The 13,320-nt window shown below is 48.9% G+C and overlaps 1 protein-coding gene across 46 annotated transcripts in view; it reads right to left on the bottom strand.

Moving 5' to 3' along the window:
* ank3b (ankyrin 3b) overlaps positions 1 to 13,320 on the bottom strand; it is a 1,101,178-nt gene that overhangs the window by 323,499 nt on the left and 764,359 nt on the right. For all 46 annotated transcript variants that reach the window (XM_072478848.1, XM_072478844.1, XM_072478845.1 and 43 more), the window contains exon 3: positions 1,196 to 1,294. In XM_072478848.1, coding sequence (XP_072334949.1) covers positions 1,196 to 1,294 — 99 coding nt within the window. The remainder of the gene's footprint in view (positions 1 to 1,195; positions 1,295 to 13,320) is intronic.

Below are 13,320 nucleotides of genomic sequence, written 5' to 3'. Positions count from 1 at the left end.
ATGGGCAACGGTCAACAAAATGTCTCATGGCCCCAGTCAGAACCCACAAGGGCCACATGTGACCCCCGGGCCGCACGTTGCCCCGCATTGCCTTAACGTAATGTTATATCTTGTAGCCAGGATGACCAATGCACACCACAACTAGTGGAGCACTTTTGAAGCACAGTTCCTGTTGTGTAGGTAACCATGACAACCAAGTACTGCAGCACGACTGGATGTGTGACAAAAGCCTGACAATATGGGAGGGTCGGAGAAGTAGAGCGAGGTACTGCCAGCATACATGTATGCAAATTCCTCTTCAAACACTGCAATACATATCCACCTGAGCCACTGGAATAAGCCGACGGGGCCTCAGTTGAACATCTCATCAAGGACAGCACCTCAGACAGTTCAGCACTTCTTCAGTACTGCTCTAAAGTGCGAATCTAGATTTTATGCTGAGGTGCGCTTGAACACACAACCTTCTGACTCAGCAATGAGTGCCAACACTGAACTAATTGAGCCAGATAGGCAAATTCTTTCCTCACTTTACCAAAATATATAGCCATTCCTACACTGTTGCTGGGTCAAATCCTGGAATGTTTTCCCTAACAGCACTGTGGGTGCACCTATACCACAGGGACTGCAGCGGTTAAAGGCAGCAGCTCACCACCAACTTCTCAAAGGCAACTAGGGATGGGCAATAAATGCTGGCGTAGACAGTGACACCCACATGCCGTAAATGAATTTTTAAAAAGTCCAATTGATGGGCACTGTAGCAACAGCTAAAGAGAACATCTCAACACACCATCACTCAAACTTTGTCTAAGATAGGCCTGTTCCAGAGAAACAACAATGACTTCTGTACTTCTCTCCCATTTCCTCGCTGTTTTCTTTGCTTCTAAACCTCAAGAGGTTGTCATTTTATCTCTCGTTTAACCCACTTGCCCCAAACCACATGCACCTTGTGAGTCTGCTCCCATAGTCTTCATGCCACGCATTATAAATAAGCAAGAGGGGAGGTTGATGACTTGATCCCAGGTCTCTACGTCTCACATGGCCATTGGGAAGCGCTCAGGAGAAGTCCAGCATGATGCCTTCCTAGCTTCCTGCCTAATGGCATGGCTAAGATTGTGATCATTGGTGCAAACTGGAGATCTATCCCTTCTTAGAAGGCAGACGGCGTTACTGACCAAGCATGAGGCCACATCCTTACCTTGGTTGCTGCGTCCACGTTAGCACCTAGCTGGATCAGTTCAGAAACAACCCCGATGTGGCCTTCCTTCGATGCAAGGTGGAGAGCATTCAGCCCATTCTGAAAAACAACAAATGGAACAGTATTATATCAAAAAGGACTCTGGATAATAGATTCATTTAGAGAAACACAAAAACAGGAGTGTCATCCAGCCACTCAACCCTGGTCTGCCATTCAATGAGATTATTGCTGATCTTAACTTTACCGGCCCACATTGAATCCATCATTCATAATAGCCTTCCCTAAAGAAACCTATAATCTCAGCTTTGAAATTATTAATTATCGCCAGCTTCTGTCGCTTTATAGGGTAGCGAGTTCCAGATTTCCAGGACCATTTGAGTGAAGAAGTGTTTCTGAACGGCCGAACTCTAATTTTACAGCACTTTTCATGCCCCCTGGACTTCGACATAGACTTTACAACCAATACAATACTTTTGAAATGTGGGCAGCACTGTGGCACAGTGGTTAGCACTGCTGCCTCACGGCATTGCATTCTCCCCGTGTCTGTGTGGGTCTCACCCCCACATCCAAAGATGTGCGGGGTAGATGGATTGGCCACGCTAAACTGCCCCTTAATTTAAAAAAAACTTTTGAAGTGTAATAAGGGGGAATGCCAGATTAGTATATAATTTGACATTTTCTAACTCCAATCTGTGTTGCAGGAGCAACTTTTAAATATCAGAGCCATGCCCCTGTGCCCATCTACAAAGGCGACACTGGCATCTCGTGCCACGGACTCACAGATGTAACCAAAACAACCATGATATGATTTAATGGCAGAGCAGGCCCCCCGGGCTGAATGGCCTATTCCTGTTCCTAAATCCTATGTTCCCACGTCTGGCCTATATGCGACTCCGAACTGCCTTCTGAAATGACCCAGCAAGCCACTCAATTGTCAAGAAAGCAATCCACCACCACCTCGTCAAGGGAAATCCCAGGTGGCCAATAAGTGCCAATCTTTTCATCAACGACACCAGCATGTGAATACATTTTTTTAATAAAAGCCCCAAAATGCATTGGCTCCAATGCCAAATCCTTCATGGTCCCAGCCCATTCGATTTCTGCTAATCCTCCAATCATACTTCACGTTCCTGTACCCACCTCATGGAAATGGGCCTTTTGAACAAACCCCATCCCTTCATGACCCCTTTATGTGCTTTTTAAAAAAAAGTGAGATTTGCCGTGCTCTCGAGAGATCTATTCTCATCATTTTCAACTCCTCTACATTTAAGAACTTCAAAATAGATCTTTTTGAACAGCTTTTGGTCACCCCTCTAATGTCTCCCTCCATAGCCTGGCATCCACTCTGTTTACATCTGCGAATTGTGTTGGGATGTATTCTATATTGAAGAAGCTTCCTATATTTCTCGCCGAGCCAGTCTCCCTACGAGTGTCAGAATGAAATACAAGGCTCTTATCTCGGAAGGAAGTGAGCTTCTTGTATAAATATGTTAAGTATTATATCATTCTTTTTATTCTTCTGTTGCTCAGAGTCCCAGAGGAAAAAGATCCACATCTGTAGTGGAAGCTTGACAGTGCCAGGTTTATATTCACTTCTGCTTTTTAAATAGCCACTTGTATCATGGATGGACCTGCTGTTTTGAATGTTATCTTGAATTTACATGAAACTGTATTCCCAGTTACGCACTTGCCTAACTGGTGCTTACATGTCAAGTCTGCAAGAATGGCATGTCACAACATAATTGTTCAACTGCGTTTTACCCAGTCTCATTGGAGGATTTTGCACTGAATTGAAAGGGTTTTGCAGTCACAGGCGAGGTACTTGGCAAACCACTTTGAGCGCTCTTCACTGATGTAGTCAGCACAGCAATATATCATTGCTGACGTGACTCTCCCCTGGTTCTTCTCAAAGTCCGAAATAGCCTCTACCACCCTCCTCCTTCCCTTGAGAGTTGCAGCATTGGTGCTCAGCAACCTGTGCAGCTCTACAACACATGAACATGTAACTAGATAAAACTCCTGATTGTAAGGCATATCTATAATGTTAATGGAACAGAGGAAAATCTGGTCACGCAGCCATTTGTGTGATACACCAGTGTTGCCATGTGATCCCGTAAGCTCTTGGCAGACAGTGCAACTGGTAAGATTATGCGAATGAGGCTTAATACTGGCGACACAGTAGCACAATGGTTAGCACTGTTGCTTCACAGCGCCAGGGTCCCAGGTTCGATTCCCACTTGGGTCATTGTCTGTGCGGAGTCTGCACGTTTTCCCTGTGTCTGCGTGGGTTTCCTCCGAGTGCTCTGGTTTCCTCCCACAAGTCCCGATCGACGTGCTGTTAGGGGAGTTGGACATTCTGAATTCTCCCTCCGTGTACCCAAACCGGCGCCGGAATGTGGCGACTAGGGGCTTTTCACAGTAACCTCATTGCAGTGTGAATGTAAGCCTACTTGTGGCAATAATAAAGATTATTATTATTCATACATTTTAATATAAATATATGTCAACATTCTAAGCAGGAAAGCCAACCTTTTCGGAATGAGGCTTGGTGTATATTAGCAGTTACGTGGGCGGTATTTAATCCAGCTCATTGTGGTGGGAAACACGTTGGCTGGACTCTCTAAATAATGAGAAGCTGCCGTCAGTCTGCTGGCAGTGGGAAACTTCTGCCATTCAGTTTGAAGCAGGAAAGGGCTGAGGTACGCAAATTGTCCGCTTGCAGCAGAATGTCAAATGACTCATTAACGAAACACTCAACATCAATTTTCCCTGAGCCCACCAGAACTTTGTGGTGGGTCAGAGATTAAATGGAAGCTGCACAACTCTCTTGTGCCTCCTGAAGGAAACCTTGTCGGGTTTGGCTGTGGCCTCATTGAGGGGGTCCCTTATTGAGAGACAATGAGTGCCCAATCATTGGAAGGGGGGGGGGGGGGGGGGGCGGGGGGGGGGGGGGGGGGGGGGAGTCGCCGAAAGCCACTCTCCAGCCCTTGCCTTCGACACCACGGCTGTCCCCCCCCCCCTCCCAGCAATGCCCCATACGTTCTCATTCACCTGTTTGTGGGGATCCAACGGTAAACTCACCATAGATCCTAGATGGACTATAGACTGCTTTCCCCTTCAAGAGGGAGAGCTGACTTCTGGAGGTGGTTTAACCCGAGGATCCCCACACCTCAGACAAGGGGCAAGGTTGCGAAGGCTGGGCCTACATGTATAACCTCAGCCAGTACAGGAATTGAACCCGCGTTGTTGGCCTTCGCTTTGCATCACAAACCAGTGTCCAACCAATTGAGTTAAACCAGCTAAGTTAAATAAAGAAAGCATTTTTGCCGAATGCGAATTCTGTAGTCGGAGGTGTAAAGGGACATTGATTGTAGTGTTTGGGAGTGCTCAGTTATCAAGCCCCATTCAGATACAGCCGCACCAAAGTTGGGCAATTGGTACCTATAAGACCACAAGATATAGGAGAAGAATTAGGCCATTCGGCCCATCGGTCTGCTCTGCCATTCAATAATGATTGAAATGTTTCTCATCCCCATTCTCCTGACTTCTCCCCATAACCCCTGATCCCCTTATTAATCAAGAACCTATCTATCTCTGGGCAGGATTCTCCGGCCGCGCCAGCCAAGTGACCGGAAATTCCCGCCCGATGTCAATAGACCTTTACGTGGTCCAGGTCCACCCCTGGCAATTTGTGGTGGGCTGGGCAGAAGAATACAGCCCTCTGTCGTGATAGGTTCAGTGTTGACAGGTTCATTAGCATTGGGGGGGGGGGCACTGTGATGTTCAGACACAGTTCCTGCAATAAAAATCTCGATGGCCTTTTCCCCACGTTCCAGTAAAAGGCCAGATATTGTTTCTGGCGACCCGCAAAAATGAAAGTATGCAACAGAAAATATCTCACACATGAGAAACTATCCTAAAATCTTTTTTTTTTTTTAAATTTTTTATGGAATATTCCAGCTCTAAAAAGATCACTCCAATTTACACTGTAGCACACATTCTTTAAGGAACAAATCCATGAGATACAACTCAGGTTGTAAACTGTGGGATAAATGCCAAGGCAGCAGTGTTGCTGAGACACAATGCAGAATACAATGAGGTAACAACAAACATTCCAGTGTCTTTGACATTTGGCTATGACTTGCACCTTAATCACTGTTCTGTCCCCTTTTCTACTCCTTCACCATTGGCAAGCGCATATTTTACTTTTAAAATATCTTTAATTTACTCTACAACATAGGTAGCATATAGAATCACTGAATTTCTAAGGTACTGAAGGAGGTCATTCGGCCCATGGAGTCTACACCAACCCTCTGAAAAACACCCCACCCTGGCCCACTCTCCCACTCTATCCCCATAACCCTGCAACTGCAATTAACCTTTAGACACTAAGGGGCAATTTTATCACGGCCAATTCACCTAACCTCCACATCTTTGGACTGTGGGAGGAAACCGGAGTACCCGGAGGAAACCCATGCCGACACAGGACAGTCACCCAAGGTCAAAATCGAACTCAGGTCCCTGGAGCTGTGAGGCAGCAGTGCTAACCACCCTGCCACTTAATTGTTCAGTGCATGTCATGATTTGAAATATCAAACTGGTTTAAAATGCTGCATCATTTGGTTGCCTTGTTCATTCACAAGAAGAGATTCAAACCCCATATGCACTAAATCATAACAAATAGGAGTAGGTCATTCAGCCATTTGAGCTTGCTCTGCAATTCAATAAGATCATGGCCGATCGGATTGTGGCCCTAACTCTACCTACCTGACTGTCCCCCATAACTCTTGAGTCCCTTGTCAACCAAAAATCTGTCTAACTGAGTCTTGAATACAGTCAATAGTCCAGCTGCTGACTGTGGAGGAGAATTCCAAAGACGGAGGCCCCTCTGAGAGGAAATTCCTCCTCAACCCTGCTTTAAATGGAAGACCTAGTATTGTTAAACTGTGCCGCCTAGTTCTAGATCCCCGCATGAGGGGAACCATCCTCCCAATATTTGTCTTGTCCAGCTGCCTCAGAATCTAATACGTTTCAATAAGATCAACTCTCATCCTTCCAAACACAAATGACTGCAGGCCCAACCAACAGGGCAGAGGCCATTTAGTCCAACTACTCTGCACCGACCCTCTGAAAGAGCTCCCTACCTAGGCCCACTGCCCCACCCTATCCCCGCAACGCCACCTAACCTGAGCAGCATTTTTATCCTGGTCAGCCCACTAACCTGCACATCTTTGGACTTTTCCTTATGGAATCTTTTTCCTTTGCGATCTTCCTTGCTAAGTCAATCCTTTTGTCACAAGAATTAACCTGTGATTATTCTCTGAGCTGCTTCCAATGCAAGTTTATCCTTCCTTAAATAAATGGTGACCAAAACTGTACATAGTATTCCAGCTAGAATCCCAACACCCTGTACAGCCGGAGAAAGACTTTCCTATATTTATACTCCATCCGCCTTGAAATAAAGACTGGCATTCCATTTGCTTTCCCAATTACTTGTAGTATCTGCAGGCTAACCTCTTGTGACACATGTACAAAGACTCTTCAATCCCTCTACCACAGAATTCTGCAGTCTCTCTCTATATAAACAATATTCTGTTTTTCAATTCCTCCCACCAAAGTGACAACCTCACATTTTCCCACATTGTACTCCATCCGCCCACTTTTTGTCCACTCTTTTGGCCTATCACTGTCCCTTTGCGGCCTCTTGCTATCCTCCTCACAACTTAATTTGTTTGACAATATTTGAGAAAGAAAATGGCCAGAATACAGTTTGGCCCTTCATCCAAGTCATGACTACAGATCACAAGTAATTAAGGCTCCAGCATGGATCCCCGTGACAGTCCACTGGTTATCTTTTGCCAATCTCAAAATGACCCAACTCTACTTTCTGTTAATTAGCTAATTCTCCACCAGCCCCACAACACCATGAGCTCTTATTTTGTGTAGTAGCCTTTTGCTTTTTGGAAATCCAAATACACGTGCCTCTGTGGGTTTCCTCCGGATGCTCCGGTTTCCTCCCACAGTCAAAAGATGTGCAAGTTAGGTGGATTGGCCATACTAAATTGCCCAGAGTGACAAAAAAAGATTAGGTGGGGTTACTGGGTTACGGGGAGGGTGGAGGTGTGGGCTTAGGTAGGGTGCTCTTTCCAAGGGCCGGTGCAGACTTTGGCGGGCCGAATGGTCTCCTTCTGCGCTGTAAGTTCTATGATTCTATGAATACATCAACTGGTTCCCCTTTATCCACCCTGCATATTACAACCTCAAAGAACTGTAAATAATTTTTTCAAACATGATTTCCCTTTCACCAAACCATGCTGACTCTGCCTCATTGGAGCTGCTCCCTCCTTAATTATGCATTTTCCCACTGAAAGATTTTAGACTACTAACTAGCCTTATGTTTCCTACGTTCTGCCTGCTTTATCTCAGGAATAGAGGAATTGCATTCATAGTTATCCAATCTTCCATGACCTCTCTTGAATCCAGGGAATTTTGGAAGATTATAACCAATGCATTCATTACCCTTCGTACTGTGCTCACCCCAGTCCAACGCCGGCATCTCCACATCATGGCTACCAACGACACCGCAAACTGCCGGCTCAAAGTGGAGAGGATCTCCAGGAAGATCGCGCATATAGACACTGACATTAAGTTTCTACAAAGATGCAAGAAAGCAGACAAGATCCCGAAAGGGCTACAGATCACAAACCCACTCAAGTCGACCTACAACACAGACTTCACTGAGAGACTCTGCCGTCGCACCTCTCTCACACTCCTCAACCACCTCGTACACCAGCTCTACAGCAGACGACGCAACCTGGAAACCAAGATAGAGGCCATATTCTCAACTTGCGCTCAGGATGCAGTAGACCAGCTGCGGAACACCGCCAAACAGATGAGACAACAATACTATGCCACCTATATGCATACCAAGAACAGAAAGCTTGAGAAACTTGGCATCACCACCGGCAGCAACCAAGCCACCCCCGGTGTCACAGTAAAAAACAATACAGGGAAATCTATTGTCAACTTGTCAGACTACACCCTTCAACCAGATGAAATCGAAGTCCTCAGCAGAGGGCTCAATTTCTGCACCACCACCAAAATGGACCCCATCAGTCTCGCGGCAGACACGGAGAAATTCATCAGGCGAATGGAATTCTTCCACAGACCCAAAGAGGCCAACAGCGAACCCAAGCAGACTACCAATGAACCGGAACAGCAGACCGAGAGATCTGCGGTGCGGCAACCGAAGAGGAAAGAGTCGAATTGGACCCCTCCGGATGGCCGCTGCCTTAGACTCGACATGTATGCTCAAGCCGTCAGGAGTCGCGTCAATGCCAGATTCATCAGTCGCATTCACAAGACAGCCCCGAACGTCACCCAAGCACAACGCAATGCCATCCGCGCTCTCAAGACCAACCACAGCATCGTCATCAAACCAGCAGACAAAGGGAGGGCCACTGTCGTACTGAACAGAACGGACTACTGCAAAGAAGTATACCGACAACTGAACAACCAAGAACATTACAGACAGTTACCCGCAGATAAGACCAAGGAACACATCCGCCAACTTAACAGACTGATCAAGACCTTGGATCCAGATCTTCAGAGCACCCTACGTGCTCTCATCCCACGTACTCCCCGCATTGGAGATCTCTACTGCCTCCCGAAAATACATAAGGCCAACACACCAGGCCGCCCTATCGTTTCAGGCAATGGGACCCTGTGTGAGAACCTCTCTGGCTACATCGAGGGCATCTTGAAACCCATCGTACAAGGTACACCCAGCTTCTGTCGCGACACGACGGACTTCCTACAGAAACTCAGCACCCATGGACCAGTTGAACCAGGAACATTCCTCGTCACAATGGACGTCTTGGCACTCTACACCAGCATCCCCCATGACGACGGCATTGCTGCAACAGCCTCAGTACTCAACACCGACAACTGCCAATCTCCAGACGCAATTCTGCAACTCATCCGCTTCATTCTGGATCACAACGTCTTCACCTTCGACAACAAGTTCTTCATCCAGACGCACGGAACAGCCATGGGGACCAAATTCGCACCCCAATACGCCAACATCTTCATGCACAAGTTTGAACAGGACCTACTCACCACACAGGACCTTCAACCGATGTTATACACCAGATACATCGATGACATTTTTTTCCTTTGGACCCACGGCGAAGAATCACTGAAACGACTACACGATGACATTAATAAGTTCCATCCAACCATCAGACTCACCATGGACTACTCTCCAAAATCAGTTGTATTCTTGGACACACTCGTCTCCATCAAGGACGGTCACCTTAGCACTTCGCTTTACCGCAAACCTACGGATAACCTTATGATGCTCCACTTCTCCAGCTTCCACCCTAAACACATTAAAGAAGCCATCCCCTATGGACAAGCGCTCCGTATACACAGGATCTGCTCAGACGAGGAGGAGCGTAACAGACATCTACAGACGTTGAAAGATGCCCTCGTACGAACGGGATATGGCACTCGACTCATCGATCGACAGTTCCAACGCGCCACAGCGAAAAACCGGACCGACCTCCCCAGAAGACAAACATGGGACACAACCAACAGAATACCATTCGTCGTCCAGTACTTCCCCGGAGCGGAGAAACTACGTCATCTTCTTCACAGCCTTCAACACGTCATTGATGACGATGAACATCTTGCCAAGGTCATTCCCACACGGTAGCCTTGTGGATAGCACAATTGCTTCACAGCTCCAGGGTCCCAGGTTCGATTCCGGCTTGGGTCACTGTCTGTGCGGAGTCTACACATCCTCCCCGTGTGTGCGTGGGTTTCCTCCGGGTGCTCCGGTTTCCTCCCACAGTCCAAAGATGTGCAGGTTAGGTGGATTGGCCATGATAAATTGCCCTTAGTGCCCAAAATTGCCCTTAGTGTTGGGTGGGGTTACTGGGTTATGGGGATTGGGTGGCGGTGTTGACCTTGGGTGGGGTGCTCTTTCCAAGAGCTGGTGCAGTCTCGATGGGCCGAATGGCCTCCTTCTGCACTGTAAATTCTATGAAACCCCCACTACTTGCCTTCAAACAACCGCGCAACCTCAAACGAACCATTGTTTGCAGCAAACTACCCAGTCTTCAGAACAGCGACCACGACACCACACAACCCTGTCATGGCAATCTCTGCAAGACGTGCCAGATCATCGACATGGATACCACTATTACACGTGAGAACACCACCCACCAGGTACGCGGTACATACTCGTGCGACTCGGCCAACGTTGTCTACATCATACGCTGCAGGAAAGGATGTCCCGAAGCGTGGTACATTGGCGAGACCATGCAGACGCTGCGACAACGAATGAACGGACATCGCGCAACAATCACCAGGCAGGAATGTTCCCTTCCAGTCGGGGAACACTTCAGCAGTCAAGGGCATTCAGCCTCTGATCTCCGGGTAAGCGTTCTCCAAGGCGGCCTTCAGGACCCGCGACAACGCAGAATCGCCGAGCAGAAACTTATAGCCAAGTTCCGCACACATGAGTGCGACCTCAACCGGGACCTGGGATTCATGTCGCATTACATTCATCCCCCACCATCTGGCCTGCGAAATCCTACCAACTGTCCTGGCTTGGTACAATTCACACCCCTTTAACCTGGGGTTACCCCATCTCTGGATCTGTAAAGATTTAATCACCTGCTAATGCTCGCATTCCAAGCATTGTTTGGCATCTTTGAATTTGTCTATATATGTGTTTCTGGAACAGACCTCTTCATTCACCTGAGGAAGGAGCAGCGCTCCGAAAGCTAGTGACATCGAAACAAACCTGTTGGACTTTAACCTGGTGTTGTAAGACTTCTTACTATTATTGGGAAGTTTTGTGTGTCTTCTACCATAGTGACAGATACAAAATACACGTTTAGAGTCTCTGCCATTTCGTGCTGCCCATTATTAGTTGCCAATCTCATACTCGAGAGAGGCTTGTCCAACAGTTTCGCTTGGGGTGGGGAGGGAGTCATATTTTCACTTTTTCCTCACTTCAGGAGTCGATGAGCAAATTTCAGAAAGGAAATGGGGCGATTGCGCTTCAGAGAGAGTGCAACGAGGCCATTAAATCACAGGAGAGACCAAAATCGAGAACCACGCCAAGCGCTGATTGGTTTTAAATCTAACCGGCCCGCCCCCATTGGCGAAATCAGGATTCTGAGGTAGCATGCCAAAAAACCAATAATCACCACATAGGGCCAATCTCCATACAATTAATGGGAGCGGAACCCGTGATCTAACTACCTCCCCAGCAAATGGTCACGCGGGTGCCGATTGGGACTCCGGTTTAAAAACGTGAAGCTGGCAGAAGGGCTGCTGCGGGGACCGGAGGAGGTGAGTAACCACCTTCGTTCCTCGGCAATGAGCCCAGGGGCACTCGGGCTGCTGTGACGGTGCTCAGAGGGGAGCTGGGGAGTCCCTGGCAGGCCGACCTCAGTCGAGAGGGCCCGCCATTGGTGGTGGTTGGGGTGCGAGGTTGTGGTTGTGGGGGGGGGGGGGGACGACACTGCGCCTGAGAACTGAAGAAAGCAACACCACAGGCACAGCGGCCAACATCCGAACACCAAGAAGCTGATCTCCAGCAAGGGGGCCATTTTGGCGACCAGAGGGTGAGCATGGGCACCACGGAGGAGGCCCGGTGTCGGTCCAGGTAACGTTACATGTGAATATCTGGGGTCCAGGCTGTGGGGTCTGGTGAGCAGGCGGGCCCGCTGTGGCCGGGGTGCGTGGGTAGGGTATGTCGAATGGCAGGGGATGTGGGTGGGGGGTAGCAATGGGGGAGTGGGGAGCAATGGGAAAATGGATTGTCCCAGGGTGGAAGACACCGCTGATTGTCAGTCTCACACCCTCTCCCAACCCCTTACAGATAGTACATGCAATGGCCGATATCTTGGACCCTGACAAAGTCCAGGCGGCCAGACATCTGAGGAGACATCGCATGAGCGTCGACACAGACTCGAGACAGTGGCCCATGTCCAGGGCCCTGCCCCATACCCGGAGGACCCGCCTCCCAGCAGGCCAGAGAGGGAACCAGAGGGGGACGCCGGCAACCGCCCAAGCTGTACAAGTGTCGCTGGTCTTTCGATCAGCATGTGCTGCAGGAGGCTCCGCCTCAACAAGGGGACAGTGCGGTACCTGTGGCATGTACTTGCGGACTTGGCAACACATGGAGTAGGAGGGTACCAGCTCACGGTGGCTATCAAGGTAACCCCAGCCATGATCGTTTACGCCTCAGGATCATTCCAGGGCTTGAACGGGGACTTCTGCAGCATCTCACAAGTTACAGCCTACAAGTGCATCAGTGAAGACATGGATGCCGTGTTTGCCAGGGCAGCGAACTATATAATCTTTGACAGAGCATAGAACATACAGTGCAGAAGGCATCGGGTCTGCACTGACCCAATTAAGCCCTCACTTCCACCCTTTCCCCCGTAACCCAATAATCCCTCCTAATCTTTTTGGTCACTAAGGGCAATTTAGCATGGCCAATCCACCTAACCTGCACGTCTTTGGACTGTGGGAGGAAACCCACGCAGACACGGGGAGAACATGCAGATTCCGCACAGACAGTGACCCAGCAGGGAATCAAACCTGGGACCCTGGTGCTGTGAAGCCACAGTGCTAACCACTTGTGCTACCGTGCTGCCCTGGACTAGGTCCAACAAAATGCCCGAGCAGCAGGATTCTCCACCATTGACAGGATGCCCATTCCTCATAGGGGATGCAGACTGTGCTGTCTGGCACTCCGCCACTAATTTGGGCCCTTTCCCGTCTGTTGTGGGCCAACTTCTCCTGGGGACACAGGGGGATCATCGCGGGCCACACGCATTGCTCATCGCAGGGGTATGGGGGGGGGGGGGAGGAGTATGAGGGAATGGAGAGGAATGGAGAGAATGGGGGGGGTATGAGGGATGGGGGTGGGGAGGCGTGGACAGCATTGCTGGAGATGGGTGGGCAGGGGCATGGAACGTTGCTGGGCAGGGGTGGAGCCAGGCACATTCCCGTTGGGGTTGGGGGTCTGGTGCCAACTCACCCATCCTCCTGGAACTGGCAAGCATGGTCCCGACAAATAGGCGGCGGGATCATAATTTGCG

This window comes from Scyliorhinus torazame, chromosome 16 (genome assembly GCF_047496885.1).
Source record: "Scyliorhinus torazame isolate Kashiwa2021f chromosome 16, sScyTor2.1, whole genome shotgun sequence".
NCBI lineage: Eukaryota > Metazoa > Chordata > Chondrichthyes > Carcharhiniformes > Scyliorhinidae > Scyliorhinus > Scyliorhinus torazame.
This window is presented reverse-complemented; position numbering and strand designations above follow the sequence as displayed.